General features: G+C 39.3%; 2 protein-coding genes across 5 annotated transcripts in view; both read right to left on the reverse strand.

Annotated features, from left to right (window-relative positions):
• The window catches only part of LOC311286453 (apoptosis-associated speck-like protein containing a CARD), a 467,220-nt gene that overhangs the window by 394,338 nt on the left and 55,792 nt on the right, over positions 1-17,090 (reverse strand). The window lies entirely within an intron of this gene.
• Positions 1-17,090, reverse strand: part of LOC311286303 (NACHT, LRR and PYD domains-containing protein 1 homolog) — a 32,944-nt gene that overhangs the window by 2,731 nt on the left and 13,123 nt on the right. For 2 of the 4 annotated variants that reach the window (XM_084402440.1, XM_084402439.1), the window contains exons 4-9: positions 9,187-9,360; positions 8,923-9,096; positions 8,657-8,830; positions 7,672-7,845; positions 1,908-1,954; positions 1,260-1,827 (exon numbers count right to left, since the gene is read on the reverse strand). In XM_084402440.1, the coding sequence (XP_084258566.1) occupies positions 1,260-1,827; positions 1,908-1,954; positions 7,672-7,845; positions 8,657-8,830; positions 8,923-9,096; positions 9,187-9,360 (1,311 nt within the window). The remainder of the gene's footprint in view (positions 1-1,259; positions 1,828-1,907; positions 1,955-7,671; positions 7,846-8,656; positions 8,831-8,922; positions 9,097-9,186; positions 9,361-17,090) is intronic. The other 2 variants (XM_084402441.1, XM_084402442.1) reach the window with 2 other exon arrangements.

Consider the following 17,090-nt stretch of genomic DNA (forward strand, 5'->3'; position numbering starts at 1 on the left):
TTTTTTCTAGATAGTCAGATTTAGAAGAAATCCATTACAGTACATAATTGTCAAGTTATGTTTATGTTTAACTAGCCAACATGAACTCTATATTCTCCATCAATAAGCTCAAGCTGAATAATGTGTCAAGTCTTCTATAAATCAGTGTTTTTAACTGTGGATATTTTCACAGAGGTGGACAGATAAAGACCATCAGCAGTCTGGGGAGGACAGAAATGTTCATTATCAAACATAATAAATGAGTTTGACTATAAAGAACTGGACTGTTTTACTGCTTACAACACAACTGTCTAGTTAATTGTGCTTGATTGTAATTGAGGGAGTGCTGGAATAGATCAAGTAATACTGAGTGAATTTGACTATTTCTGTCTTATTCCTCGTCTGCAGGAATATAAATAGAAAAGAAGATCACACTACAGCTAGAAAATTACAGAAAAATAATAGCAAATTACAGTTTAGAGATCGTGTGTGATCAGGAGCTTTTGAGAAATACCAGTAAATCAGTCTAAAGCCCTATTCACAGAGACCTCACAACTCTGAAACTGAAGGAAAAAATAGATTTAGCTCTAAACTAACTAAAATGAAGAATAATTTGTTTATAGTTTCTGCACAGGAGAGACTCTGTGTTGTTTCAAAACAAAGAAAAAAAAAAAATAATAAAAAAAAAATAAATATATATATATATATATATATATTGGTACAGGCCAAAATACAGTATGTTGTGAAATATCAGCATATGGAGGATCAGCAAAAACCCAATATGGTGCATCTCTAGTGTTTAGTGATGTATGAAGAACAGATTTGGAACGGGATCAATGATGACATTAAGGTGTTGCCCTATATCTCCAACTTTAAAAAACAACTAAAAAATTATTATTTATCAACTTATATTTAATATATAACTGCTTTCTCATGGACCACTGGGATGTATGAGCATGAATGTATGTGTATGTAATGTATGTATGTCCTTGTGCGTTTTTCGTGTGTGCTCTGTTGTCATCTGCTGGTACCAGGTGGTGACCATGTATCTTTACCGTACCACTTTTCTCTTGTAAAATTACGGGCCCCCACCTATAAGCTTCTCTAGCTTCTTTGGGGGACCCATTCACTATACCTATTTGATTTTGTTCCAATGACTGCATTATTATACTTTTGGTATTTTGTGAATAAAAAATGAAATGAAATGAAAAAAACAGAGGATTGAACTATTATTCAGTCTGGAAAAATCCTTCACTAAGGACACAGTATATTTCACTCACCCGGTTGTGTGTGTATCACTGTTGTTTCTCTCAGGACGCTGTTTAATGTCACACAGAGACACTGAGGAGTTATAAACCCCAAATCCAGCATAGAGGGGTTCAGTGAATGTGGTGTTGAATGTGTGCAAGTGTGTGAGTGTGTGTGTGTCAGAGACACTGTAGAAGGACAGAGTGCCGGCCGACACGTCCACATACACTCCTGCTCTAGAGGATGAAGAGACGACAGGAATATCAGTTCTGTTATTATTGTGACATACAGAGAATCTGTCATCAGAGCAGAACAGACTCCAGGATTTGTCATTTAATCCAAACACACAGTCTTCACTCTCTCCTTTCCTGCTGATTCCTTTATATGTCACTGATATATCAGCATCTCCGCTCCATTCAGCCTCCCAGTAACAGCGTCCAGTCAGACTCTCTCCACACAGAACCTGAAGAGCATCATAAAATCTCTCTGGGTGATCAGGATACGGCTGATGCTCAGACACACACATTACTGTCCTGTTCTCATCAGACAGAATGAGTTGAGTGTTTGGTGTGTTTGGATCCAGTGTGAGATCACAGGCATCTGAACACAAGAAGAGAAACATTTCACTAAATGACACAAATCAACAATAAATCACTAAATGATTGTGTGTGTAGACCTACATTTGTGTAATCCTGCTGTCATTCTGAACTCTCCACAATGATCCACACTATAAAACACAAACATGATTCACATTCATTTCTAAAGGAAACATAATAAAGTGTGTGTGTGTGTGCGTGTGTATCATCCTCCCTTTGAACGCAAGAGTGTGTGTGTGTGCACGTGTGCATCATCCTCCCTCTGAACGCAAGAGTGAGTGAGTGTGTGTGTGTGTGTGTGTGTGTGTGCGTGTGTGTGTCTCATCTGAGCTGTGATTGGTCTGTCACCGCCTGTCAATGTCAGAATATTGACCAATCAAATCAAAGTAGGCTTTATGTTCACAGAAGCTGCTGAGCACCAATTCCAGTTAACGGTCAAAGTGCGAGTTAAGATCTAAACTACCAGTCAAAAGATTTGGATCTGTTGAAGATTTTATTATTTAGATAATAAGTAATTTAACTATACATTGTACACTATTATTTCCTTTCTGTCTGTGTGTGTGTGACTTTGGCTTGACTTTGGAACCTGAGAGCAGAATGTGTTGTTACAGCAGAGAATTCTATTTCAGTAATGTCACATGGTACAAAACTATTTCTCAAAATAATCTATAGAATGTATTACCATCTTTGGGACAAGGATGCAGGTATATATGTAGAAGCTGGACACTGCTTTACAGGGGTCTTTCTGCAGAAGGGCACTCGGCTTTGTTTGTTAATAAAGTCTAATATTTCTGGCATCAAAAATCTCTGAAGTCATTTCCCTGAAAATAATTAAACTACAACAGATCCGTATGATTTCTTAATGTTTTTAAAATGAGTCTCTTCTGTTCACCAACTGTGCATTTATTTAATTAAACATACCGACAACAACAACAAAAAAACAGTAATATTGTGAAATATTATTCCAGTGTAAATCAGCTGTTTTCTATGTGAATATATGTGATGCGATCTGGGAAAACCCGTCGGATGTCGCGTTGGGCCGTTTTCAGTAAATTCCAAAATAGTTTGAATGTCAGTTTTTTTGTCAAAATTGTTTTTTTATTAAATTATTATTCTATAACATCTTTTCTCTTATCTCTGAAAATATCTTGGCAAAATTCCCGTTTAGTGCAGAAAAACAGCGATTTATAGTGTCAAGCTGAAAATACTCTCTGTCTCTAATGCATTCTATGCGACCATTTTCTCTAACGCCCGGCAGAGGTGAAAAAAAAAACAATCGCCGTACATCCCATACACCGGTCCGTCTCTTAACACTACAAAGATAGTTTACCTATAAAATAAACCACATAACATGTACAGTGAAAGTGTATTAGTGCGCATTTCGCGCCCAATCCTGTTTAAACTATAACGTCACGCAGTTTTATAACAATCGCGAGATGGAGGAGAACAAGAGAACAACGGAGTCTGAAATAGCTGCTCACTTAAATGATCTCGCTCGCCTCAATCTGCTAATTCCTGGGGATGTCAGTGCCCTAAATGATGTCATAATGGACTATTTCACATCCAGAGATGTAGATGAAGGATCTGATGATGAAGTTACCGAAGAGGAGGAGTCCGATGAAGGTATGGTAACGTTATTATTTTCGTGCGCTGTGTTTGCTATTCTAAATGTAGGCTTCCAATAAACAAGTAACGTTAGTGCTATCTAAACATGCAGTGATCAAAAGTTCAGAGACTATGCCCAGTATAAACAACAGAAAACTTACTTCACTAACTTACTAAGTGGTTGCTGTCCTCTTCAGGACTAACTTACTGGTAGCTAGTCTCCTTGTGTAGTGATACAGTGCTCTTAGTGCTCCTTACAGAGCTTTCTTTTTCTTCTTGAATTTTGCCACGCACAATTTTCATATAAATGTGATTTTCATATTCAAACGCTGACAGCCTGAACTTAAACTTAAAAGTTACAGCTACGAACTGCGTCTGGTTCTCTTACGAGAGTACTCTCGTGTTGCATAAGCTAGCTTACGCTATGGGTAAAGTCATCTTTTCTCGAGGAGATATTGAAGCTGTTATGTATTATAAGTTGCTGAATATACTGTAATACACTCAGTGATTATTAATGTGCCTGCTAAGAGTTGATTCTGAACAAATACAAAACATACAGAGTTTCTTAACTCTGCGACATACGTAACCTAGTCTAGTTATTTTTATTATTATCACAAGTTTGTTGTTATAGGCCTACAAGTTTTAAAAGGTCTTAGGTGCACTGTCCAGGTGAAATAGGTGATGCATTGTCAGGGTTGATGTATTAGGAGTGCATGTCTGGTTTAGCCATTTTTAAAACATTTAATATAGTCTAACAGTTATTTATGTGTCCTTTCTTATTTCAGATGATGACCATCCTATTATTGAAGATGTAGCACAGGTATTACCACCAGCTGCAGTTCAAGATGATGATGAAGATGAAATTCAAGAGTCTGTATGTACTTGCAAACACAATGACGGTTATCCATGTTCAACGCGTTTTAAACAAGAGGAACTGCAGATGATTCGTTGCTGTTACCTGGAAATGACAAGGGAAGAGCTAGATATTGCCATTTTAGCCAAACTCTCGTGTGGAATGCATCTCTCCCAGCTGACATCCTGTTCGCGAAAAAAAGAACAGACATCTCGAAAGTCCCAAAGAACTGATTTCTTTCACCATGGCGAGAAAATATGCAGGGATACATTCAAATATCTTCACACCATTGGGCAGGACAAGCTAAATGTTCTTATTAAGCATTACAAGGAGCACGGTGTTACTCCGCACATCCATGGCAACAAAAAGCGTCAGCCTCTTAATGCACTTAAGAAAGATGACAATGTGTATGTTGCACATTTCATTTTTAACTATGCAGAAACTCATGGCATTCATCTTCCTGGGAGGGTACCAGGCTTTTGGAGAAGTGATTTGAAACTGCTCCCAACTAACTGCACAAAGGCAATGGTGTACTCCGATTACTGTGTGGCAGTTGCTGCGACAAACCGGCGTGTGGTCTCAGTTGTTACATTTTGTCGCATCTGGCGGGAGGTTGCACCATTTATTGTCACAATGCGGCCAGCAACTGACTTATGTTGGACATGCCAAAAGTATCAAAAAAATATCAGTGAGGCTGCCAATAGGTCTGATGCAGAGAAAGCAGAGCTGCATCGTCTGGCCACAGATCACCTAGAGAAAGCAAGAATAGAACGTTCATACTATCAGCAACTTTGTAAGGATTCAAAAGCAAACTTGCCTGCTGAGTTAGAGTTAGGTCCACACATTCCTGGTTCCTCTTTGAGGGGATGACACATTATAGCATGGACTTTGCACAACAGATTCACTACCAAAGCAATCCCCTACAACCAGGTCCAATGTATTCTAAAACACCGCGTAAATGTGGCGTTTTTGGTGTAGCATGTGAGGCCTTGCCAAAACAAGTCACTTTCCTGTTGGATGAAACGCAGCAGCTCGAGTTCTTACCAGAACCAGGAAGTATGACCATATTAGCCCTGTTCTGTCAACACTGCATTGGCTCCCTATTAAACATTGTGCAAATTTTAAAATATTGCTGATCACTTACAGAGCACTAAATTGTTTAGCTCCCCAGTACTTGAGCGAGCTCTTAACGCATTATAGTCCTTCAAGTCTATTGCGATCTCAAAAATCTGGCCAGTTGATAATACCTAGAATATCAAAATCAACTGCTGGCGGTAGATCCTTTTCCTATTTTGCACCTAAACTCTGGAACAGTCTTCCTAACATTGTCCGGGAAGCAGAAACACACTGTCAGTTTAAATCTAGACTAAAAACACATCTCTTTAACCTGGCATACACATAGAAGATTATACATTCCTATTATTCAAATCAGTTAAATGATTATTAGGCTGTATAAATTAGGTTAGCTGGAACCGGGAACACTTCCTATAACACACAATGTACTCATTACATCATAAGAAGAATGGCATATATGCTAATGTTAGTCTTACTGTTTATTCTGAGGTTTACTGTAATCAGCCAGATCCGGGCCGTATCCAGATCAGATGGTGGACCTGCGCCTAGACACGACCACAACGCATGATATAGTCAGCTGGATCTGGGCCGTATCCAGATCAGACGGAGGACCTGCGCCTAGACACGACCACAACACATCCCTGAAGTGTCAGCAGAGATTGTGCCAATTAGACTCTCCCCTGTGAAGGCCTCATTGACACAACAGCCATTGGCTCTGATCCTCAACAAACCAGTCTCCATACCGGCATGATGACTCCAATCATCAACCAGATGGAACTGGATAATATTCTGATTGTTCCAATCCAATCTAACTTCTGACCTATAATGCTGCCTGAATCATAATCATACACTGTTAGTTCACTGGCCAGAGGAGAACTGGCCCCCCGACTGAGCCTGGTTTCTCCCAAGGTTTTTTCTCCATTCGGCCCTGATGGAGTTTTGGTTCCTTGCCACTGTCACCTTTTTTCACCTTTGGTGCCATTGGCTTTTGGCTTGCTTAGTTGGGGACATCTCATTTAACATTTAATTTAGTATTCAACAATAATATTGATCTGCCTGCATTGACACCAGTATATTAGAACTGAACTGAGCTGGATGATGACATCAGGGTTTTCTCCAGAGCGGCTTTATATATATAAATTAACTAAATTAATACCTTTTTTACAACAAAAATGAAACATCATTGAACTTACTTAAGCTGGACTGTGATGCTATTTTCTTCTGGAAACAAACTTTGTTGCATTATTTTTCTGTTATCTCTGTAAAGCTGCTTTGAAACAATCTGTATTGTAAAAAGTGCTTAGAGTATAATCTTATAAAAAAAAAAAAATCATATTTCCATATGCACCAGCAGCCATATCACCGTGTAGCCCAAGACTGGTTGCCCACTGAAGCTAAGCAGGGCTGAGCCTGGTCAGTACCTGGATAGAAGACCTCCTGAGAAAATCAGGTTGCTGCTGGAGGTGTTAGTGTGGCCAGTAGGGGGCGCTCACCCTGTGGTCTGTGTGGGTCCTAATGCCCCAGTATAGTGACGGGGACACTATACTGTCAAAAGAGCACCGTCCTTTGGATGAGACGTTAAACCGAGGTCCTGACTCTCTGTGGTCATTAAAAATCCCATGGCACTTCTCGTAAAGAGTGGGGGTGTAACCCCGGTGTCCTGGCCACATTCCACCCTTGGCCCTTACCAATCATGGCCTCCTAAAAATCCTCATCCACTGAATTGGCTCACTCTCTCTCCTCTCCACCTATATCTGGTATGTGTTGAGCGCACTGGCACCGTTGTTCTGTGGCTGCCATTGCATGGATGCTGCACACTGGGGATGGTTTCCGGAGAGATTCCCTTATTTGATTTTAAAGCGCTTTGGGTCTACTGTAGTACAATATTAAAGGTATAGTTCATCCAAAAATTAAAATTCAGTCATCATTTACTCAACCTCTATGCTTCTATGCTGAATCAAATATTTCTTTCTGAAGCTACTTTTTGTAATGTCTATTTTGATGCTTTACACAATGACTTTAAATTATCTTTTGGGGGTAATTTCTCAGCCAAATTTGATGTGCGTGTAATTAATAAATTAGGTAATCGCCACATCATGTAATTAATTAGATTTTTAACTGCTTGACAGCCCTATTCAATATATTGGTAATACATACATTCTATGAGAGTTTATATTTCAAGTTTTGACTGTAAATGTCACGTCCATAACGCTGGAATTGCTCTACATCCGAATGAGAGTAAATGACTTGTGGTCAGATCACCTGAGGCAAATCTTAATACCAGCTGTAAACCGGGCCTCTTATTGTCCCACATACTTGAGTATCTGCAGTGAGCAGTTTGGATCCATCCGTTTGTCAGAGAGAAGCTTGACTCCTGATTCTCCTGGGTTATTGAAGCTCACATCCAGCTCTCTCAGGTGTGATGGGTTTAAACTCAGAGCTGAAGACACATAACCACAGCCTTCCTCTGTCACCATACAGCCAGACAACCTACAGACACACAGTCAGATCATCTACAAAAACACACATGACTGGCAGACTGTACATAGTCTCTCATATGTACTTATTTCAATTTCAGCCGACAAATATATACATTTATCAAGGCAGAAATTCTTCTTTACAATAAAACAAAAACATATACGTCAATCCAGAGCATTATAACCCATCATATGTCTGCCAATGGTCATGGAAATTAAATACTCAAGCTTATGCAGATGTTTTGTGTTTTCCTCATTTTGACAGCAACTATGTACAAGAACAAGGGGAGCTATTACTTATAATTCTCTTTAAAAAAACATTACCTTACAGTATTTTTTTTTTCCATATTGAACAAATGTATTCTATCTGGGTGCTTTTCAATCACACACACACACACACATATATATATATATATATATATATATATATATATATATATATATATATATATATATATATATATATAGTGTAATATGGCAATCCAATCATCAACTGTAAGTGGCTCTGGTTTTATCCCTTTCTTTGTAATTACTTTTTTACTGGCTGCCAGAAGAATTAACATCAGTTTCTTATCGATGTTATTCCACCCATCAAAAGAACTATTAGCCAGATATAAACATTCACACTTGAAAGGAATCATCACCTCGAAAACAGCTTCCAAATTTCCTTCAATCTCTTGCCAAAACTGGGTTAATTTCTGACACTCCCCAAAATATGATAATGGTTAGATTCCCTTTTCCCTCATAATCTCCAACAGCTAGCACCTGTCCCTTTGTATCTTTTCTGTGTTGATGTGGTAAATCTCTTATATATTCTTAAATACCTCAGAATCTGCAGCTTACAGTTTGGCCTCTTCAGTCCTTCAGAAATAATCTTAACTCCTGAATCCTGCAGGTCATTGTTCGTCAGGTCCAGCTCTCTCAGGTGTGAGGGGTTTGAACTCAGAGCTGAAGACACATAACCACAGCCTTCCTCTGTCACCATACAGAGAGACAACCTACAGACACACACAATCAGACCATCTACAAACACACACAACAACATTATGACCGGCAGACTGTAAATGATCTCTTATATGTTCTTAAATACCTCAGAATCTGAAGCTTACAGTTTGGCCTCTTCAGTCCTTCAGAAATAATCTTCACTCCTGAATCCTGCAGGTCATTGTTACTCAGATCCAGCTCTCTCAAGTGTGAGGGGTTTGAACTCAGAGCTGGAGACACATAACCACAGCCTTCCTCTGTCACCATACAGTGAGACAACCTACAGACACACACAGTCAGATCATCTACAAACACACATCAACATTATGACCGGCAGACTGTAAATTATCTCTCATATGTTCTTAAATACCTCAGTATCTGCAGCTGACAGTTTGGGCTTTTCAGTCCATCAGAAAGCATCTTCACTCCTGAATCCTGCAGGGCATTGTTACTCAGATCCAGATCTCTCAGGACACAGTTTGAGGATTGTAGAGCTGATGACACAATTTCACAATCCTGACCAGTGAGATTACAGCCAACAAGTCTAGAAGAGAGTAAATACAGCACAATAAGTTGGGGTTCAGGGTGCTTTTCTTTAAAGGGGCAGCAGTAGCACCTTAAAAACAAAAACAAAATAGATAAATATTTGGCAATACACAGATAAAATAAAGTCAAATATTGTAAAATATGTGGTTGTTGTGGAGAAGTAGTCCACATTGGTGGATGAACAGCTTGACACTCACTGACCATAGGGTTCCCTTGTCCATAGCATAGCCTAGTTATTCCAAACCAAAGTAGCATTTATAACAAAAAAAGTAAATATATACAAAATAAATAAATAAAAAAACTAAATTTCAAGTAGATAAAGGATATAATGGCAAGATATAATGTAGAATGAATCTGTTTCACATGGAGTTGGGCCGTGAAGTCAAAGACTGTCACTTTCGGCTCGGGCCACACCCCCAGGTGAAGTCACAGGTCCATCATCCCCAGAGGCCTTGAGTCTCCAACTTCAATCCCTAGATGGGGTCAACTCACAGTAACATTATATGAGATACTGAATTAGTCAAAATACACTGTACGTTCTACAGTGGTCAAATAGAAAAAGCCACAATTTAAAAATAGCATTTACATTTCAAAATGATCTCAGTCCACACTAGCGGTTTCCAAAAATTGTCTGTCTACACTAAATCATCTAAAAAGGCAAGGCAAGGCAAGGCAAGTTTATTTATATAACACATTTCATACACAATGGCAATTCAAAGTGCTTTACATAGAAGAAATTAAAATAATAAAAGAAATAAGAATAATTAAAACAGTTTAGAAAAATAAAATAAAATACAGTGCAAACAGTCGGACGAACAGCGGCACAGTGCTCATTCAGTAAATGCACAGCTAAACAGAAGTGTTTTGAGTCTGGATTTGAATGTGACTATTGTAGGAGCACGTCTGATTTCCTCTGGAAGCTGGTTCCAGCTGCGGCAGGCATAATAGCTAAAAGCGGACTCGCCATGCTTAGAGTGAACCCTTGGTATTTCTAGCTGATCCTAGTGATCTGAGTGATCTGTTGGGCTTATATTCAGTGAGCATATCTGCAATGTATTGAGGTCCTAGGCCATTGAATGATTTATATACCAGTAATAATACTTTAAAATCAATCCTAAATGTAACTGGGAGCCAGTGTAAAGACCTGAGGACTGGTGTGATGTGTTCATGTTTTCTGGTTCTGCTCAGAATCCTGGTGGCAGCGTTCTGTATGAGCTGCAACTGTCTTATGGTCTTTTTGGGAAGGCCAGTGAGGAGTCCATTACAATAATCCACCCTGCTGGTGATGAAAGCATGCACAAGTTTCTCTAAGTCTTGTCTGGAAACAAAGCATCTAATTCTTGCAATATTTTTCAGATGATAGTATGCTGATTTAGTTATTGCTTTGACATGACTACTGAAACTAAGGTCTGACTCTAGGGACACACCGAGATTCCTTACTTGATTTTTAGTTGTTTGACCCCTAGAGTGAAGGTATGCATTCACCTTGAGAACTTCATCTTTGTTTCCAAACGCAATGACTTCAGTTTTGTCTTTGTTTAACTGAAGAAAGTTTTGACACATCCAACTGTTGACTTCGTCAATGCATTGGCACAGGGAGTCAATGGGGCTGTAATCATTAGGCGATAGGGCTAAGTAGAGCTGTGTTTCGTCTGCATTGCTGTGGTAAGCAATTTGGTTCTTTCTCATTATTTGGCTCATTGGGAGCATATACAGGTTGAACAGGAGTGGTGCAAGAATTGAGCCTTTGAGGTACTCTGCATGTCATGGATGTCCACTCAGACTTATGGTCACCTATACTCACATAATAACCTCTCCCATCTAAGTATGACCTGAACCATTTTAGGACTATCCCAGAAAGCCCCACCCAGTTTTCCAGCCTGTCAAGTAGTATGTTATGATCAACAGTGTCAAATGCAGCACTGAGGTCGAGTAGTACCAGCACTGATAATTTGCCTGAATCAGTATTTAAGCGAATATCGTTTATTATCTTTATGAGCGCTGTCTCTGTGCTGTGGTGCGGTCGGAAACCAGATTGAAAATTGTCAAAGTATCCATTCAAGCTCAAGAATTTGTTCAGCTGATTGAAGACAACTTTTTCAATGATCTTGCCTATGAAAGGAAGATTTGAGATCGGTCTATAGTTGCTTAATATGGTCTTATCCAGATTGCTCTTTTTCAGGAGGGGCTTGACAACTGCAGTTTTCAGGGAGTTTGGAAAACTCCCAGAGAGAAGTGAGACATTTACCACTTCTAGGAGATCTGCCTCTAAACTGTTTAACACACTTTTGAAAAATGATGTGGGAAGTGTGTCAAGAGCGCAGGTTGATGTTTTAAGGTGCTGTACAGTTTCTTCCAAAATTTTGCCATTAATTTCTTTGAAATCAGACATAGTAACTACTTTCTCAGGTGGTTTGATCTGTCTGACCTCAGTGCAACTCAAGGATGTGCTGATCACCTTTCTGATATTATTGATTTTCTCAGAGAAGAAAGAAGCAAACTCACTACACTTGTTCTCTGAGAGCATTTCACTGGGAATCTGGCTTGGAGGGTTTGTCAGTCTCTCTACAGTAGCAAAAAGAGTGCGTGTGTTGTTTAAATTACTGTTTATAATATTTGGGAAGAAAGTCTGTCTTGCTTTGCCTAGTTCCATATTGAAAGCATGAAGGCTGTCTTTGTAGATGTTATAATGGACTACAAGTTTAGTCTTCCGCCACATGCGCTCTGCTTTTCTGCATTGTCTTTTCATATTTTGCACTGCTGTTGAGTTTCTCCAAGGTGCTTTTTGTCTGCCACTCTTCTTCCTGACTTTAACAGGAGCAATATCATCAATTATACCTTTAACTTTTGAGTTAAAAGAATCAAGGAGAAAATCAACAGAGTCAGCAGATATACTTGGTGTTAAGGATATAGCCTTCATAAATAGTACACTGGTGTTCTCATTTAAGCATCTCTTCTTGACAGACACAGATTTAGCTTCAAAGGCAGGAGAGATCAATATATCAAAGAAAATACAGAAATGATCAGACAGTGCTACATCCTTAATAACAATTAATGAAATGTTTAGACCCTTACTGATAAGTAAATCTAGAGTGTGTCCACGATTGTGTGTGGGTCCATGTACATGCTGAGTCAGATCAAAAGTTTTTAAAACACTTTTGATTTCTTTTGCCATATTGTTTTCTGCATTATCTATGTGAATGTTAAAATCTCCAGCAATGGCAAAACAGTCAAACTCTGAGGTAATTGCTGATAACAGTTCTGTAAAGTCCTCAGCAAAGGCTGGAGAGTATTTTGGAGGCCTGTAAATAATGATAAGTAAAATACGTGGAGCACCTTTCAACACAATACCCAGATATTCGAAAGAAGGGTAATTCCCAAATGATATTTGCTTACATTGATAGATTTCTTTAAAAAGAGCAGCTAGACCCCCACCTCTCTTAACAGCTCTGCAGACACTCATAAAAGTAAAGTTAGGAGGGGCTGTTTCATTGAGGACTGTTGCACTGCAGCTGTCTTCTAGCCAGGTTTCATTTAGAAGCATAAAATCCAGGTTGTTTGTGGTTATTAAATCGTTGACTAGAAGTGATTTATTTTTAAGTGAACGAATGTTTAAAAGTGCTAACTTAACAGTCTTACTTTTTGTCCCCACATCAATCTTACTTTGACGTGTAATAGGCACCAGATTAGTTAGGTTTGCTGCACGGCTATTGAAGGCCTTAGACTTTCTATCTTGTAATAGAGCAGCAATAGAGAAAGATACAGGCACACTGGGTTCCCGCTTGTTCTGTAAACATTTGAGAAAGTTACTGTTATCAGAGCGGGGACCCAAAACACATCACTGAGAGCTGGTATCAGTTGTTTTTGGTTCACCTCGAGCAGAAGGAGGATGGTGTGGGCCCTGGCGTTGTGGCAGAGGCCGAAGAGCTCTCACAGGAGGGGGAGGGCGAGCGGGGCCCGCAGGCTTTGGTGCGGGTGGTAATGGTGCCTGTCGTTTTTTGGTTGGTATCTGGGGGCTTGCAGCAAAAGAGTGGGATAGTCTGGTTCCAGCATACACCAGTTCTTCCATTTTCTGTGAGAAACACAGTAGTGGCGATGCTGGAGAGAGGGAGAAAGTGTCTGGTGAAAGGGGCTGTTGCTCTGGTGTTATAGGAGGCTGTGATATGCTGTCCTGGCTTCCCTGGCTGTTTTCCAGGAAGTCGTCCTTGGGTGCTGAATCTTCAAGTAGTTCTGATATGTCTCTCTGTGGGCAGGGCTCAGCTGAGATTGTGTCCGTGAGCAGAGGTTGTTGTGGCGGAGTGGTGTTATCATTGTCCTTGTGTGATATGTCAACCGCATGTCCATTTTGCTGCTGAAGTGAAGTCCCGTGGTCATTCATACTGTGTCCATGTGTGTGTGTGCCGTTCAGATTGAGTGGATTGGCACACACTGCAGAAGGATGATTGAGGGAGAAGTAGAAATTGTCCTTTAACACTCTTGAACCAAGTTTGTTTGGGTGATGGCCATCCCGATGAAAAAGTTGTCTCTGACTCCAGAAAAGATTGAAATTGTCAATGAAGTTTACTCCTTTTATATTGCAGGTTTTTTGCAGCCATGTATTTAGCCCAAGCAACCGTGAGAACCTGTTTGTTCCTCTTGCTGGGAGTGGTCCACTGATGAATGTTTGAACTTTCAGTCTTTTAAGTGTTTCAAAAAGTTCATGGAAATTCTTCTTAAGGAGTTCTGACTGCTCTTTATGAATATCATTCTTCCCCACATGTATGATGAGTCGATTTGCAGTCTTATGTTTCATCAGAATGTTCTGAAGTTCCCTGTTTACATCAGAAGTTGTTGCTTGTGGAAGGCAGCACGTAGTTGTATCCCTGCTGCTAATGTTTCTGATTATCGAGTCCCCCACTATCAGAGTCCTGGGCTCGGCTGCGCTCTGAGCTGAGTGCCGCTGTCTGCTCGACCTTGAGCGCCAGTTAGCATCAGTGTTAGCTACTGGCCCATTCAGTCTGTGTTCGATCATATTCATCACATTTGGGGATTCCTCATTTACATTCCTTAGTACTTCAAATCTGTTCTCAAGATGTATAGGCGGTGGTAGAAGACCAATGTTTGCAATCCTTGTCAGAGCTGTATCTGGGGTAGAGGATGCTACTGCGGCAATATGTGATGCTCGTGACAATCTGATGTCTCGAGTGCCTTTGGGTCTAGCTCCCTGTTTGTGCCATCGATTAGTAAGTCGATCGGCTTGTTTCTCTACCTGTCGAGGAGCACTAGTTCCATGGGACTCACCGGTATGCTGAGGGTGTCCATGACGAAGCTCTGTTGTGTGCTCCGTCTGGTTTGGTGGTCCCGTAAGTAACTTTGTTTCGAGAACTGCAATCCTTTGTAAAAGTCTGTGGCAGTTAGTGCAGCAAGTAGATTCTTGAACCTGAAGAGGCATTTTCTCTCTTATCCGTATGAATGTAGGCAGTTGTGTTTTCCATTCCCGGAATTTAAGCTGGTCGGGTAAAAGAATTCTGCGTTTTTGTAGTAATCCAAACTTTGTTGTCTGAGCACTGTGCTGTTTGCTGAAGTTAAAATTAGATGATAAAAGGAAATAAAATATAAAATATAGGAGATAAAATGTAAAAGCGATAGAGCAAAGCGCGGAGCAGTAAGCAAGAGCGTCCGAACAGTGCAAGAGCGTCCGAAAAGTGCTTAAAAAGGCTTAAACCTTTTACAGCACCAGCACAAAACGACATAAAAGCTCAATAATATGGTGCCAGATCAAAATGCAAATTATGACCATATTTCTTGCCCTACAAGATATTTTTCAACAGGGAAGAGCATGGAAGAGCAACACTTGGAAGAGCATCTTCAAAAAGCTGTTTTTGCTGAACAAAAACACTGTCTCAGTGTAGAGTAGAGACATTTGTTTTGAAATGTATACAGATTAATATGGTTGCAGCCTAAAACCGAAACATTTTTTAGAGAAAATGTTTTCACACTGATAGCAAAATATATATATTTGAGAGTTTTTTTCAAAGTATTTTAAGAGAGATTTTTTTTCTCAGAAATAATTTTTAAAAATTCAAATTTATATTTTTTTATGTTCTATGAGAAAATACTTTCTCTCAAAACTTTTTTTAGTCTCAAATATTATTATTTTTTGCTATTGGTATGAAAACTTTTCTCTCAAATATTTTTTTTCTCTCAGATCATTTATTTTCTCACATGTAATAAAGACACAATTCTCTCTCCATAGCTCTAAGGCTATCTTGGTATTGAAACATGCTTGTTCTCAAGGCTGTCTGGTTGCTATTGAAAACTGCTTGCTCTAAAAGCTGTTAGTGCTATTGAAAACATACTTGTTTTAAAGCTATTTAGCTAGTCGTTATTTGGAACATGCCTGTGTTTTAGGCTTATCTGGTGTCATTGCCAACATGCTTTGCTAAGATTATCCAGGTATCACTCTATTATTATATCCGATTATTACAACATGCTGTGTTAAAGTTACCACATGCTTGTGGCTAAAGCTATCTAGATATTGCTAACATACTTGTGTAAAATGCACAGTTCACCGCAGAGGTCTGTTATTCAACACTAACAACATCGTAGCTTGATGGTCCAGTGAAGGAGTGTGGAATCATGGGAGTTGTCATCTTCACCCCCACAGCCAATGGAATCAGTACGACGGGGGGCCGAATACATGTTCATGAATGAGGAAGCACACTACATTTCATTGCTTGGCTGCGCATTGCATCTGACTCAGAGCTACAGTGTGTATTCTTCTCCAAAAGGACTACACTCGTTTTAATATCCAAGTCCTATAGTTAAACAACATGCTTGTTGCATCAGTTTTGTTGCTGCTAGTCGGAGCTATTGCTGTAGGGTGTATGCTTCCCCTGCCAAACTACACTAGTTTTAGCAATAGTTCTGTGATTATACAACAAGCTTGTTGTATCAGTTTTGTTGCTTGTATCATCTTTTGAATGTTCTCCGGTTCCCGCCTCCTTCTTCCCACAACATCTAACTTTGCTACAGCATTCTATCAGTATCAATCGTGTTAGGGGTATTTAGAGAGAGAGAAGAATTTTTTGTTTTCATAAGAATACTTATATGTTATAAAACGGGACTAAATGCGCATTTGACTTTATTCTACTTTAAACCACTAGATAGCACAAAAATAGAGCTCAGCACTTTTCTTAACAACCACTTTTGATCCTTGAAGCAATCGCAACGCAAAGTTGATTCTGCACTAATATGATCTAGGTATATAGGGATGCTAATTAACCGGTTAACTGACAGTAAGAATTTTGTCAGTCATACAGATAGGAGTAGGATTGTCCGAAATTGCTAAGTATTTAAATTCATTTGTGTACACTCACAATAAAACTGAACACTGTGGCTTTGTAAAATAAATAAAACAAACAGGATGTGTTTTCTGCCGTCTCGGTTTCCTTCCCGTCAACTTGTTTGTGGAGCGCCTCACAAAAATGAACCAAACTCAGCAGAATACTGTCACACAGTTTTCTCTTTTCTTTTGTTAATCTGTTAATTATTTAAGTCAAATATATTTAGCATATTCTTTTTATACAGGCCTTTAGACTATGACTTTATGAAAACAAATTATTATTTTTATTTTATTTTATTTTAAAAGCAACTCCATTTTCCTTAAATCATCCTGTTGACCCCGGGTTTGAAAACCTGAGCTCTAGGGAATTGAGTTTGGCTCCCCTAGTATAAGTGAACCTCAGG

The sequence above is a fragment of the Rutilus rutilus genome (genome assembly GCF_951802725.1).
Source record: "Rutilus rutilus genome assembly, chromosome: 2".
In the NCBI taxonomy this organism is placed as follows: domain Eukaryota; kingdom Metazoa; phylum Chordata; class Actinopteri; order Cypriniformes; family Leuciscidae; genus Rutilus; species Rutilus rutilus.